General features: G+C 35.8%; 1 protein-coding gene across 1 annotated transcript in view; it reads left to right on the plus strand.

Annotated features, from left to right (window-relative positions):
• Positions 1 to 16,158, plus strand: part of EYS (eyes shut homolog) — a 939,662-nt gene that overhangs the window by 384,193 nt on the left and 539,311 nt on the right. Inside the window, exons 23-25 of the mRNA XM_059831070.1 lie at positions 8,327 to 8,423; positions 9,466 to 9,573; positions 10,256 to 10,401. Coding sequence (XP_059687053.1) covers positions 8,327 to 8,423; positions 9,466 to 9,573; positions 10,256 to 10,401 — 351 coding nt within the window. The remainder of the gene's footprint in view (positions 1 to 8,326; positions 8,424 to 9,465; positions 9,574 to 10,255; positions 10,402 to 16,158) is intronic.

Below are 16,158 nucleotides of genomic sequence, written 5' to 3' on the forward strand. Positions count from 1 at the left end.
TTCATCTCTGCAATTGTATGGTGTATATACATGGTTGCAAGAATGTTGCAGGGTAGGTCATTGTTGCAGACGTTTAGGAATCACTGCAGTAGAGCAAGTTTCCCAAGAAACGTATGGAAAACACCTTTTCTTATACACTTTCCCAGTAATTGACAAGCAAGGGAAAGTATATCAAGGCAATTGAGAGGAGATGGCTTTTTGAGCTATTATACGTATACCCGGCATTGAATCCTGCCATTAATTTCTCCTGAAATGCTACATACTAAATGCGAACAAAAGAGAGGAGGAAAGGACAATTTAGGGCAAATAGTAGAATGTTCTATTGCTTAATTTAAGAAGAGAAAAACATGTTGATAAAGAATTCCATTCTTGGAATTAATCGTAATAATAGAAATGAAAATTTAGTGTAACAGAAGAGAAAGGTAGGAAACATGAGCCGAGCTGTAGAATATAAATAATGTTGAAATATTTCTAGCTGAGCTTGGGCAACTGTTCATAAATTCCCCGGAAGGTCTACATGCAAAAGATCCAAAGAGCAATTCAACTGCATACATGAGTGAACTAGAGGGTATATAAACTAGAGGATGAACATTAGACCGTGCTGTTCTAGATAAAGCCAAGCACAAAAGTGTTCGTTTCATAAAGGCAACCCAAAGGGAAGACAGAACAGTTTGGTAAAAATAGTGCAGCTTTCTGAGAACAATTGTGTTCCAAGAAAGAACAAATTACTGAAAAAAATATATTCCAAATGAAGGAAAACTATGAGAGGGCATGCAACTACAGAGTGCAAGATCAGCTCTCTGATTAGGACTATTGAACAACAGGCCTACTTAATGATGAAATGGGATACAAAAGGTAACAGTTGTCATGGTGAAATGTGAAACCTGGGGAAATACAGGCACATAAGTATTACAGAGAATTAACAAGACAAAAAATAATTTGCCAGCATAAACCATGGGCCAGAAAAAATCTAGTGTTTTCTAATAAAAGACTTTCTTTAACAGTGATTTATTCTTCTGTGAGAATTATTAGTAGATATATCTAGGAGCTAAAGCAAGGCAAGTTTGGTAGGAACAGCAGATATAGTTGTTGCTGACATAAATGCAGAAAGGGAAGGACAAGGGTTTTTAGAATTCCTGCTGCTTCTAATAGATGTTAGAAATTAATCTCTTTCTTTAAAATTAGATGTAGATCTTCCTTCATTAGTCCAAGTAATATCCTCAGCTCAGAATGCCTATGCAGTCTCCTTATTACAATAGAAGCAGTATTTTGCTTACCTTTAGTTTTGTGATGGGAAAATTATCAGGAAACATATAGGTAAATACATTATATATTGCATATCTATATACAGAGTGTTTATACCTAAGTTTTACCTACCCTGTTCAAAAATATGGGTCATTTGGTCAGCATTTGTGTTAGTTCAATGACATTTTAATGAGTTAGGAAACTCAGAAGGGAAATTAAATCAATAAAATAATGTATTTATTATTGGAACAATTAATCCAGACCACAAAGTCTGGATTAATTTGATCAAATGTAGATGTCACAGCATTACATTGAGGCGGTATATGTACAGGTATACACAGTATACATTGAGAAGGTCCCCCTGTACTCCATTTACAGTCAATGAAAAGAAAGAGGCGGTTTTCTGAGGTAATTTGTTTCACCCAAAAGCAGACATATCATACAAAGTCAAATGGCTAATGCTATAGAAATATTTATGTCACTCTGCTGACTATATAGGCAGTTTAGGACAGTTTGTTCAGATGGTAGATGGCCTGAATTGCCTACCAGTTGCCTGGATTATTATTTCTCTAGAGATTATTTTTTTATCTACATAGTTCTGGGAAGCACACAGTTTTAGAGAGGAGTAAAACAAAAGAATGGAGAGCAGCTATTTGTGTCATAGCACACAAGCAGTCAAAAGCTTTGTCATCTTATTTGTGCTTATTGTATCTTTGAAGATACAAAGCTAGAAGCTGAGAAGCTGAAAAACTGGTTTATGCAAGAGGAATTGCATGGGTCATAAGATTACAACCACCAGTTTTTGGGTGTAGGGAAATTACATGTCTTCTTCCAGGGAAAGGTGTTAGTGAGATCTAAGGAGAGTACTGTGTCATCTCTAAGGAGAAACAATAGCTACACTTTTTACTGGAATTAACTGTCCTATTTTTTTCTTTATCCTCTAAGTACTTTTTCCAAAAGCAAGACTTTATACTTCCTTTCTTGATGCGTCAAGGTAATTTCTGAAATCCTTGTTTTAAACAGTTCTTCCCAGGACTTTCTCATGCCTTTTATCAGACTACTGTCAATAACTCTTTCCTGTGACACCCTCTTTAATACCCTTTGTCCTAGCATGCTACTGGTTATTTTTATTTGGTCTGCAGCGTATTACAGCTAGAAGTTTGAACTGAGACAAAATATTTTTCAGCCCATGTTTCAAATAAGACTAAGTGAAAATTATCGTAATGCACAAAATTTATAGTATCAAGCAGAACTAATAAGTAGATGTTAAAGAACAGAAGTCATATAAATTGGAGATTGCCAGTGTCAGATTTCTGAGCCCTTCAGTTCCAGTTTCTTTTTCAGACACATGCGTACATAATTCAAAAAGGGAAATAGGCTTTTTATTATGTCTAACATTTCACACACTTTTGGTTTTGATATGCATACCTACCTATGTTACACTGAATAACCTAAATACCTATATGAATGATTATGGGCCTATTGTGATATTTCTGCTGCTTGCAAACTTTGGTTCATAAATGGTTCACGGTAAGGAGACAAATATAATCCATGATACTGTGCTGATGAGTAAAACAGTAGAGAAGAGAGCTTATGGGGAAAGAATCCCATTGGTTCTCTGTTAACCTGCAGAGGTGAATTCTCAAATATTTCTCTGCAATGGAATAAGGAGATGAAAATTACCATAACTATAACAGCAGATGCGTAGTTTCTACACTCTGCATTTTCCAGCAATTTGCAGTTCACAGAAGTCCTGTAGACAGAGTTGAGACATGCAGTAGCCATTTCCCATATTCCAGAGAAACAGAAGGAACAATAAGATCTGTCCCATCTTAAGTAACAGCATTTAATGCTTCATCTATTGACAGCAAAACTGCCACAGGATGTTGGAATTTCTGTAAACCAAAATGAATATATCATTCTGCCTGCATATAAATTGCAAGCAAATTTGAGCATACTGTCACACAGACACTAGTGCTAATGTTGAGTGTGAGAAAACTAGGGTTTGTCATTAGATGAGCTGCTTTTGTGACGTTCTCCATGGAACACAGGTATTTTTAGACCCCAAATTATTAAAGTCACTTTCATGCTACCTGAACTGTTAAAAATATGCAGAAATAAAAATAAATTGTCTAACACAAAGAATTGCAATGATTTTTCAATTGTTTTTAATCTCTGTTAATTTCTGAAAGTGTTGAAATTGCTGTTACTATGAAAACTGTTAACATTACTGAGATACTTTTCAATTCCTCAAAAACCCCTATACATTTTTCCTAAAATGACAAATAAATGTTTTAAATGAAGTACTGTGTCCCTATGATTTTAACAAAAAAACCATGTGGGTAAGTGGTAAGAGCAATGATATTCTGTTTACATCTTCAGTTTCTCTAATGTGGCAGGAAAAATACTATAAAATATGTTTGACAAATAAGAAACATTTGTTTGTCAGACTTTACAATGACATTTGGCTAGCCTTTATATTATCCACCTGGGGGAAAAAACCCACTTGTTTCTTGAATTCAATATTGGACGTTTTGAGCAGGTATCTAGTGGAATTCTGTATTCACAAGTGACGATGTGATCTATTTCCTCTTCCCCATTGATTAGATGCATCTTTTCATTTAGAAGTTCAGAATGGTTTGAACCGAGTTCAGAAAACTTTCAGTTTTTCCACATAAAAAGCACAGAGGTCAAAAATTGCATTTTTAATGTGTCACTTGGGGTTTGACATGTGGAAAAGCTACCTTGTAAAGTATATGGCTGGAGAGCTACATCAAATCATTTACATGTGCTATTGATTTGCAGTTTGGATCTTAAGTTTGACTGATTGGCAGTAGCAAAAGCAGCAAGTAGTTGCATTTAAATGTGCATTTTACTTTCCTACACATCATAATAAATATTGCTACAGCAACAATACGTTACAGCACCATGCATATTTTAAGGCTTTCCAGTAATGTACCACTTTATAAAGTAAAATAAAAATTACTGTGTTTTATAATTCAAACAAATTAATTGTATTCACAGTATAAACTACAAATTAAGCATTAAAGTTTTGTTGGCTGCATTAAGTGAATGCTTTTTTTATGTACTGCGAATTTCTTTGCAACTAAAAAATGTTTGTTTCAGTAGCATATCTGACATGATAAACAATTTAAGTCAGTTTCTCCCCATTGTCTTTTTTCTTTCCTCTTACAATGTGTGAAATAATTTGTAAACATGTCTACATTACTGTAAAAATTGCATCCATAACATTGATTTTAGTTCAGGTATCCCAGAAGATCACAGCTATGTGTAGCAGCAGTTGTAGCTTATACAAAATAACCTAACGTATTACATCACCTTTTAAATTGTCCTTGACTATCATGTAAAATACAAGAACAACATGAGCCCATGCATGTTAGACCCATGAGGTATCTCATAGCTTCAGCAAGCGCTGTGTAAATAAACTACCAAAGTAATTCTTTCCTTAAACCAGTTCCACTTAGGTATGAGTATTTTAAGTATTTTTTTGGATCTGAAAGTAGCATGGTTGGAGTGTCTCCAAGTATATTCATAAAATAAAAATTTTACAAATATTTTAATCCTAACATTGCAGTATATGTTTTGAGGTTTGACCTCTCCTGTTTGTAGGAGTGGTGTGCACAGCGTTACGCTTCATTTTCGTAATTTACTCGGCGAACATGTATTAGGAGTGAATTAAAAATGGATTATTAGCATATGCTTTTATTGAAACATCCTTTGTACAAGCTTCATAAATTATAAATATACTACAGCACAGACATGCAGAAATTATGAATGAAATAAAGTTAAACAAAACTGCTAATATTTTTCAGGTCCGTTTAAGCAGATTTGAGTGTTTCTGATTAACCTTTTTAGTTGAAAGCAGAAGTTTTTGCTGAAATCTTCTGTAAAAATTGCTAGCAAGATTAAAAATTAGTTAGAAAATGTCACGGCATGAGTTCAAAAGTTTTCATCGTGGATCAAAAATCATTAAATAGCTCTATGTAATTTTTAACAGTACATGTCATTTTATAAAAAGGGACTGAGCTAACTTACATCTGTTAAGACTATATTCAATAGTAAATTGAACACATAGATTGCTTTCTTCACAATGTAGTAGATAGCCAGTAAAATCTTTTGATGAAAATGGTATTTTTCTCCATTTGTAAGAATAATAGATAAAGTAGCATGCCTGCTGTATGTTTACTTATTTTATGTCTTTTCAAGGTAGCTATATTTTGCTGTGGGCTGGAAAAATGTGTAATACTGCAGTCAAAACAGTCAAAAACGTGTCTAAATGGTGCTTTATGTATTCACCTCAGTACTGTTTACTTCAAAAAGACTATAGAACATCCATAACGAAGTGGGAATGATGGGCAGAAGCAGAATGATGAATGCTCTCCATTTTCCTTTTTCTGTATTTTAATCTGACAACTGTGGTATTTTTTATTTTCAAAAGATGCTTGTTCAGATGTTACATAGGATCACAAAAGAATAAGAAACTATTCCATATAAGTTCTGTTAGTAGATTTTTAAGTTTTATGTTATGTTAGCTTCACACCTTTTCCTGATTACCTTATAAAACTGAAAACTGTCTATATATCTTTGAGTTATTTATAATACAACACAGGTTTACTTTCTCTTTCAGTGTACTACTTTTCAGTGAAGTCTCATTTCCCCTGGCCATTGACATAGCCTTCTACTCTGTAACAAAACTTAGTTTCAGAATGTCAACATTGCAAATAAATGAGAAGTCACAGCTGAGGAAGTTGGCTGCAAATGGTCCTGAGGTTCTGGTCTCTCACATTTGCTATGCCCTCCACTTTCTTAATCAAACCAGAGTTAGAGAAATACGTTATCATCTTTTCTGCTCTTATTCAGTGTCACTGGGGTGGCATGTGTCAAAAGAACAACTGATTTTTTTTGTGTGTGTGTGTCAGTGACTGCTGTCTACTTGATGTAACCAGCTGTAGTACTGAACAAGCATGCCACAGCCCAAGTTATAGTCCTTTTACCTTTCTTTTTTCCTAAATCAAACTTCAGGCAAATACAGATGAAGGGTCCGGTTGCAGTATTAAGATGCAGATTGCACATGCTACAGATAAGAAAAGTATTTGGATTGTTCACTCTGGTTCTGGCCCATTTGCAAATAATAAACTAAACCATTCAGAATATTATAAGGTTACCTGTGCTGAGGGAACTACTTCAAAGCAGTACACTGGGACAGAGAATTTTTGTCCCCTGTAATGACAATTCTTTTACAAAGTTTTTGTGAAACGTCATACAAATAGGAAATATATGAGGGTATCAATTCACACTCCAGATACTTCTGCAATAAAGAATATCATCATAAGAGTGTAAGTGACTATAATTGAAGGGTTAGTTTGAGATGCATTCCAGGCTTTATTTTCCAGCTTTGTAGCGCACACTGCTGTGAAACCTTCAGCAAATATTCAGGACTCATTTCAGTCAGGTGTAGCCAGGAAAGTTTTTGAGCAGAAAAAATCCTGATAAGAAGAAAATACCAGCTGCTTTGATGTGGGCTGATGTTTAGATCATACATTGGAATGCCAGCAGAGATTTCTCTCTACAGCTTTCCCTACAACTCTGACCAAGACACTTAATTTTTCCAGTAATGATTTTCTTTAGGTAAAAGTAAGCCATACTATACTGTGATCTTTCATGATTTCTCTGCTTCCATGAAGTACTTTGAAAACCACAAATACATAATACAACAATAAAAGTCATCACTAGCCTTATTTCAGTATCTAAAAAAGTACTGATAACAATTTTTACTTGTTGTTTTAATAGAGAATCCAGTAAAGCCTTCACTGTATTTATAATAATATACACTGAATTTTAGTGGCTGTTTTTATAGTTGTTTAATTTTATATCTAAATGATGTTCAAAAGCACTTTGGTGAACACCATAAGTGCTCTTTTAGTGTCAGTCTCCTATGAGGGGTCGTGTATTATAGTCAACTACAGTGTAAATAGTTTGTTCATTGTAATGTTTTCATTACTACGTCATTTGAAATATGTATTCGATTTGTGCAAAATTCAACTAAGTAGCTATAGTTTATCCACTGTATAGAATTTTAACACACCTATGTGTTTAGTAGAACATTTATTTATGTGAACATTGTAAGATGTAGTATGCTGTTTAAGACCCAAAGTAGTATTCTTATATCACTGAAAAATCTCTTATTTCTCTTTAGCACATATTCTGGGATGTTTACACAGGTAAACTTAATGTATTATGCAAGTAAAGTACTGTGCAGATAAGATCTTGATCACATTTTCTCTTCATTTAAATATCAAAAGCAGTTAAATATTTTTTCTCATCTACTGACTGCTTTGAATAAATGTGGTCTCTCTAACTTCCATTATGCTCTGTAATATATTAATTATTGAATTAGCTTTTAGTTTCTGATGCTGTCCCACACTCCCCAAGAAAGCCTTTGCAGTCCTTTAAAATAGGTTACATTTCCCCAGTATATTTATCCAGGTGCTCCATCCAAATCTGTTCTCTCTGTTTCATTAAAGTATGTTAAGACTTCTTATACTCTCTGGAAATGAACTTGTTGAAGCTAAGGAAGAAAAATAATTGGAGAGTATTCTTTTAGGATTGTATCCATTTGCTGCCCCTGATCTTAGAGTCAGAGAGCAGTGAGGGTTGGCTGCTCCAGAAGTGAAGGTAAGTCTTACGAGCCTTATCAAGGCTGCCAGGGCAGGGACCTCACTGTCAAGGGTCTCGTCTGACAGTATCTGAATGAGGCGAACAGGGCAGGGCCAATGACGGTGTCCAGGATCAGCATAGTATGCCAGGTCGCCAGTCACGTCTACAGGGAATGGGGCAGGTCCAAGGTCAAGCCAGGGAACTAGTCTGAAGGCCAGAGTCCGCATCCAGATAAACAGGTGCATGGCTAGGTATGTAGCTGAGGTTTCTCAGGCCTGCCACTTGCATTGTCTAAGTTGATCCTGACTTCAGACAGCCAAACCTCCAGGAGGATCTGTGACCCTTATATTCACATTATGTAGTAGAATTCACTCATTCACAGTTAATATGATCTGTGTTTCAGGATTTGAAGGTACTTACTGTGAAGTTAACAGTGATGAGTGCATCTCCCATCCATGCCAGAATGAAGGTCTCTGTGTAGATGGGGTTAACCATTACAGGTGAGGAAAATTATTTGAACGACAGATGTTTAGTATGATACATGGATGTTTATCAACTAGCTATTCTTTTGGTATTTTGCCTGCATTGTGTTTGCTGTCTTTCAGTGATGTAATATGTCTTTTCTGTGATGTGTTTGACACTGTCACATTACACTCAAAATCTTCTTGTGGGCAAAAAGACGTACATGTACACCATACATGTGGACCCAAGAATCTATTGTAGGGCTAATTACAGTCTTAATAATGTAATCAAAATATGACAAACAGTTGTTATTAGTCCAGTTACAATAATACTAATAGTCTAAGTTGAAATTTATAGAGAACAGCTTAATGAACAGTGTAGTTATAAGTGTTATATAAGAAATCTTGCAGTAATCTAGCTTTTGTCTCTATTGTTATGATTACCCTCACAATGTCAGTCTGGGTCCTGTGATCAGTGATTTCAGTCTTCCTCAAGAAGAACTGGCAGTGTTACTGCAAGTCACCAGCATCTGGGAGGAAGTCTTTGCCAGGAGAAGTGTGGTGTTTACAGTGGGGATTTTCTCATTTTCAGTCTCAGGCCTGCTTGGAGCCATTTTTGTATGTTTCCTTATCACAATTTACTTCCTTAGCACTGTTTTCCAGCTTCCCCAGCCCATATGGACACGAAAGACTATTGTTGGTAACACCATGATTATCCCACTGTGTTGCACCCTCACCATAGGTGCTGTTCCCAGAGCTGAAGCTAAAGCGTGAGAGTTGGCTTCAGGGCACGTGTGAAAATAAGTGAAAACCAGCTCTGGCCAAGGCAAATTCTGAGCCCTTGTACAGTGGGGTCAGCACAAAGCCTGTGGCCTTCAACTAATAATGGCAATAATCTTATTTCCTGGGCTGCAGTCACTGTACTTGTGAAGCTTGTTAAAGTATAACACTTTGTAATGTTCAGAAAAAAACAAATACAATTTTGGAACCACCTAATTCGTACTTCTCAAAATCTGCCACGTTTTTCTGGAATCTTTTTATATTCAACTAAAAAGTAATATAGCGACATCCTTTTTGCTAGGTGCTCCTGCCAACATGGCTTTACTGGGACACTATGTGAAGTGGAGGTTAATGAATGCTTATCAAGACCTTGCAAAAACAATGGAACTTGCCTGGATCTTGTGAACAGGTTAGTTACTACTAAATGAAAAGCAATTTCCTGATATCCTTATATATAAAGTCTGCTTGCTGCCTTGAGGTTTGGATGGGACCTTCAGCATATGACAAGGATTCTCTATTAAAATGAGGTAGGCAAATGCTGCTGGCTCAGCTATTTGTTTCTTGTGTGACCTGAGAGGAAAAGAGAAGGGAAACTGTCTTCAGCATAACTTGTTCTTTTCCTCCTTACCTGTTTTTTTGCTTTTTTTTTAAATTTGGACTAAGAATAAAATAGAGGAACATTTATCTTCTGTTAGATGGCTACATCTCTTTTTTCAGCTTCCAACAATGAGGTTTTCTAATGTAAATATTTAATAAAAGTTAAGTGTAAGCAAGAGAAAAATTTGTATCTTCTGTTTGTTCCACAACACTCTACAGTTATTTAGAGACTTGTGTCAAAAGAATGTTAGCCCTTAAGTCATTCCTTATACCTTCAGCTAAAATTGCTGTGCACAATTTTTCTACCAATTTAAAAAAAGAGTAAATCGCTCTGCTTGCTTCAGAAACATGGAAATGAGAAAAGTTAATTATTTTAATGTGGATGATGATTGGGGACACCAACTTGATGTCAGGACATACATACAGCTTCAGAATATTGGAATAGATCATTTTGTTTACTTCTGTTGTCTTACCTGGTTTTCCTTTTTCTGAAGATTCATCTGTAGTTGTGCACCTGGATACTATGGCTCTCTGTGTGAGATGGATGTAAATGAGTGTGAAACTTTGCCTTGCTTGCATGGAGGAAGTTGCATCAACAGGCTTGGAGGCTATCGGTGTTTCTGTCCCCCTGGATTCACAGGTATGGTCCGCTCTCTACCCCAGTGGAGAAGACCATTTCACAGGTTTTACATGTTTTTAATTTTATAGCAATGGCCTCAACTAAATCAAGTAAGAGTACACAGGATCATCTGCTTATTGGAGGATAAATACATATTAATTCAAATAGAACTTTCATCCAATTCTTGCTAAGTAGCTCAAGATGTTATTTACATTAAGGCTTGATTTATTATTTCTTTAGTCACCCATACATTCAGCTGAAAAACATTAAAAGAGAGATTGTATAGTGCAAAGAAAATAAATGTTTTCTGAATTCAGCCAAGAAAAAAAGTATTACTGTAGATACAGAGTAAATTTTACAAACATAATAAAATGCTGTCCTACCATTTGAGTTTGCACAGAACCATAGTAACACTTTGACTTTGCTGACCTCTTGGACTGACACTGTTGCCTTTAGTGTTAATCGTTATATTTTTACAGAACTAATGACAAAATTTTTAATGGGTAGAGATGTAGTAAAATTTCTCTAAAATGATGTTGACATTTATTTAAATGCACTGCATGCTGCAGAACAGGTAGTTCGTACCTAATGTTTTGATACATCCAGCTTAAGCAACATGAAAACACATGGGGTCATATGACTCTGTTTGCAGAGATGTTTATAGTTGTCTGCCTCAAGTCGTATCTTTTCTGCATTCTTTCTGCATAAAATGTTTTTTCCTACCCGTTTCAGCCTGTAATGAATACCACATAATTCATAAGATTAGAAAGGATGCAATTTGCATCCACGGAACTGAGAGGAATGTAATCTCTCCACAGAACAAAGAACAAGTACTGTTTTGGGAATATCTATATAGCTGTATATCCTTCTTCCATTCGCCACAAACTTTAGTCTTGTGCAGTGTTCTTCAAAATTATCCTTGACATTTCAGCAAAAATTGGAAAAAATCTATATAATTCTCTTGCCTAAAAATTTAAAAGCTTCCCCCCCCCCCAAAAAAATTTGCTTCAGAAGGGCTGTGTTCTGAATAGTACTTCTTGGGTATCACAGAAACTGTGATTCATTAGGCAATGGTGCTGCAGATTTATAATTTAACTGATAGATGTTAAACCAGTTGTCTTCACCTTTATGTATATGTGTCTGTAAGAATTCCCAGTTATATTAATAAAAGACAAGACACCTGTACCTGAAGGGCTTATGAGACTCTAATTTGAAAAGGAACAAGCAGTCTGCAGGTGTGCTTTCCTTTTATGATTCTTCATTATTGACTAAGCAGTTTGACTTGAGTTCTTTTCCCTAACACATTTAAGCAACAGGGATAGGATGTTGGGTTTTGTTGGGGTTTTTTGTGAGGTTTTTTTAACCAGCTGTAGTAGTTGTTTACCATTATAAGTAGTTATTTACTGGTACAAAATACTGGTTTATTATTTCATGTTAGTTATTTACTAACAAGGGTGATGTGATATCCAGGTATCTATCAAACACTGAAACGTTACTCAAAAATTAGTGATAGATTGCCCATCACTTAATTATAACCAGTGATTTTTTTCCCCCTCTTAAAGTGACACTGGACATCCACTATACAATGTACCAGTTGGATTAAGTCTGAAGGAGTAATTCATTCAATACAAAGTGTTTGGTATAGCAGCAGTTGAACTAAGGCTTTAAAGTGAAGTTGTGGTGTTAGTAGGCCCAGAAGTGAGTGAAAGTAATTTGATTTCAAAGCTAGGTCTTTACTTTTCTGGAGTAGGTCATTGCTTTTCTGGATTATGAAGCAAAAAGAGCATGTGTCAAGTGTATGTTTCCCTGGCAAACATACAGAGTTGCAAAGTAGTTCTCTGATAGTTTGAGGTTTTGAAAACTTTTTCTAGCAATTACAATTCAAATAGCTAATAGATTATTTTTCATATTTAATTTAACAAATTTTTTTGGTTCTATATTACCTACACTACAGAAAAGGTAATTATACTGTTTGAGAGTAGCAAGCTTTGGAATTATAAATAGTGAAAGAAAATACTTTAAAACTGCAAAATATTAGTATTTAAGATACCAAATTTATAACAGTATAACAAAAGTAATTTATTCAACTCTTTGGAAGATAGGTGTATTTCCACTTTCATCTTCAGTAATTTTATAAATTTAGGAACAGCCTTTTTTTGTCATGGACAAAGCACCTTTAAAGATACATAACAGTGTGTATTAATTTCAATGTTAGTTTGAATTTCAAATATGTTTTAATGTACTTGTACAAAAAGAACTTCAATCATAGACTATGATTATTAAAATACTACAGATTTATAAATTTGAATGGAAACTGGAAACAAATTACAATATATTAAATGGTTTAGGCCAAATTATGTTACTATATTTCATTTTATTTGTAAAAACTTCTTTTAAATTCTAACTTTCATCAGACATTTTGAATGTTTTTTCTGGTCATCATGTATTTTAATGTCTTAGAGAAGGCAGTCTTTAGACACTGATCTCTGCTTTGCAAGCTCTAAAATTTTGGCAGCTAATGTATCTCTTAAAATTTTAAGTTTTCCATGAATTTATCTTATTTTGGATCTGTTTTACGTTCATAATTTTATTTCATTTTAAATAGCTGTTTAGCAAAAATACATTACAAATAATTTATTAACTATTAAAATAGAACTTTTTCTCAATGCCGCTAAGATAAAATGTACTGTTTTGCAGCTCAGGTAGACTTACAAAAATTGATGACAGTTCAGATGACAAATGCACAGATGTATCCTTTCTGTCAGGATGTAATTGGCAGCAACAATGGTCTTAAACCCTAGATATCACTGGTAAACCCTGGTTAAAGTCCTCATCCCAGATACTTCAGAAAATAAAACTGAAAGTGATCTGGGCTTTGAAGAAACTGTTTTTTCCTTGGCCCAAAATGAGACGTAAAGTGACTTAATAAAGTAGTGCTATATTAGAAAGAGGAGAAAAGTAACAAAAGGATAATACCAAGAAAAGAACTAATCCTTTTCAAAAGTACACAGTTCCTTTCCTTTTTTTTTTTTTTTTTTTTTGGCAAAATACCATCTAGAGATGACTGCATCCCCTCTTCTGCAGTAGCCTTCTGCGTATGTTTAGTTGTCCTCAATCACACTGGCTGGCAAGGCCACATCAAAGGTGCAGATGACCCAGTGACTTGAACTTTCCATCCCCAGCTTAGCCCGTCTTTTTTTTCTTAATTGCTTTGGCTGGCCAGTGTTGCTCCATGAAACAATACTGCTCAATTCCACTAGGTACTCTTGATAACACAAGATCTAATTATTCCAGCTCTATCAGCTGCTGCTCTTCTTTTACTTGTATTTGCTCTTTAGCAACTGTATATTTACGGTATACATCATCCTTGTTGCCCAAAAGGATCTTTGTAAACAGACATATGTTGTTTCTTCAGATCTATGACTTCACATACTAAAGCTACAAACTGTCTCTTTACATTAGTTTGACCACTCACTTCCAAGCACACAGAAACATCATTAATTTTTCCTAGTTTTACACTCCATTGCAAAAAATACTGATTTATTTGAAATAACGTTAAACTTTCATGTTGAAAGATGCAGGTCTGGAAAACTGTTTTCGGTGTTTAATGCTTAGGCACCACAAAGAAACATAACAGTAGCATAGCATAAAGTCTCTAGGTAGCCAGTTAGCTTCATCTGAAAGGATTCTAGGATTACCAAGTCATTACTGCCTTCACTGACAGACTTGCTAATTCTTAAGTCTTTATTTTCTGATTTTCTTCATTTGAGGTTAATGAAATAATTCTAAAGTTGAGTGTTTTGCCCGTGACGATAACTGGTAAGTGATCTCCCTGTCTTTATCTTGACCCATGGTATCTTTCATCTTCATTTTCTTCTTGTGTCCCGTTGATGAGGGGGACTGAGAAACCTGCTGGATGAGCATCTGGTAGCTGCCCAAGGTCGACCAACACATTTTAAGAAAAGACCTTTAGTCTTTGCAAGAGATCTTAGAATTTTGTTAGCTCACAGGATTATTTCTCACTTCCCCCCTCTTCACTCTGCCTGTGCAGTGTTTTGCCCTTTCTTAAATAAGTTTTCACAGAGGTGCCACCATCTTGGCTGAGGGATTCAGCTGTGTCTTACAGTGGGTCCACTGGAGCCAGCTGGAACCATCTGTGTCTAGCATGAGGCAGCCCCTGGTCTCTTCTCACAGAAGCTGCCTTGCAGCTTACCCCCACCAACACCTTGACACCTGCACCCAATACTCAAGATTTCAGTGGCTAAAATAGGATGTGTATTAAACCGAGGTATATACATTCAAAATTCTGATTCACACTGCAAATTATGGGACATCTGATCCAAAAGATGCCTAAAAATGACATAAGTACCATGAAATCACTTTTTGCTGTGAAGGTTCAGTGATCATTTCTGCAGAACAGTAATTATTCCTTAATTCTAAATAGCTATTCTCTTAATCTCAGATCTGCCCTTACAATCTTACCTTCTCTATGAGATCTGTACAAATTGACATTTGGAAGTGACTAAGGGTGCAGTTACATTGTATGTTAAGCCAAGTCAAAACCTTGGCGTAAGTAACTCATCTTGTATTTTATCTTTAATGCCGGCTCTGAGCACCAGCTTTCCTTATCCTGGGCCTCAGAACCTGCTGTTCATCTTGTCTACGTAACAATGAAAACTCTGCTCTGCTTTTTATACAATGGGCTGACCTAATAAACTAGTCCCACAAGATCTAATCAATGAAAAGGGAGAGAAGTTTTCCTTATCTTTTTGACCTTCCCAGCAACTTCTACAGCTTTGTACTGCCAGATGACTCTGGCAGTGATTGCATCTGCACTCCTTAAACCTCTATCTGTATTCTTTGCCATTGATATCCAGAGGAAGAAGAGCAACAACACTACTAACTGAAGTGACTATTTATTTAGAGTCAGAGGTGAGGAATCTCATGATACGCTCCCGGAGATGTCAAAGCAAGATGCAGCTTACATGTCAAGAGAGGCCAAAATTGATTGGCATACCAAAACCAAATTTAACATGTATACTGACAGAACTGGGTTTCTGTACTAAATGTGGAGGTAGTGGTGTCTGTCTTTTAGTTTAATGGTTAGAGCATTCACACAAGTTTTGGGAATTTTATGTTCAGTGAACACACCATCATGAAGGGGCAAATTTACTTTATGAGTTTTCCCATGAAGTGCTATAATGTCCATACTGTAAGTTAGCCTGAGTTGTAAGGAAAGGAGGGGGCACTTCTGCTGTACTTCTTGAGCTTCCACACTGTTCAGCAAAGATTTCCTGGGCCAGAAATAGCACAGGACAGTAATGTGTAACTTCATTGAGTATTTGGCTTGAAGTGCCAAGTCTAGACTGCTAGTTCCCTCTCTTCTTCTGAGAGCCAAGGTCAGGACATAAGCATTTTTTTTCCTCTCAGAGTGACTTGCCATCTACTAACTAGAGCCTTAAGCCACAATTTAACCAATTAAATCTTACTCTGGTAGCAGCTTTGTTCTAATTACTGCTCATCCTTGTTCAAGGAAGAGAGTGGTCAAGAAGGCATGGCAGAAGGCCAGCAAGGATGAATAGGAAACACCTGACTGAGCTCAGATGCAGAAAAGAAGCACACATTTGGTGGAAGGAGCTGGAATGGGCTACTTAGGAGGAATGTGACGCCATTGCCCAAGTGTGCAGAGTTGAAATTAGGAAAGGAAAAGCTTAGCTAGAGCTGCAAATAGAGAAGGATGTGCAAAGCCACAAGAAGGCTATATATACATTGGCAGCA

This window comes from Gavia stellata, chromosome 2 (assembly GCF_030936135.1).
Source record: "Gavia stellata isolate bGavSte3 chromosome 2, bGavSte3.hap2, whole genome shotgun sequence".
Taxonomy (NCBI): domain Eukaryota; kingdom Metazoa; phylum Chordata; class Aves; order Gaviiformes; family Gaviidae; genus Gavia; species Gavia stellata.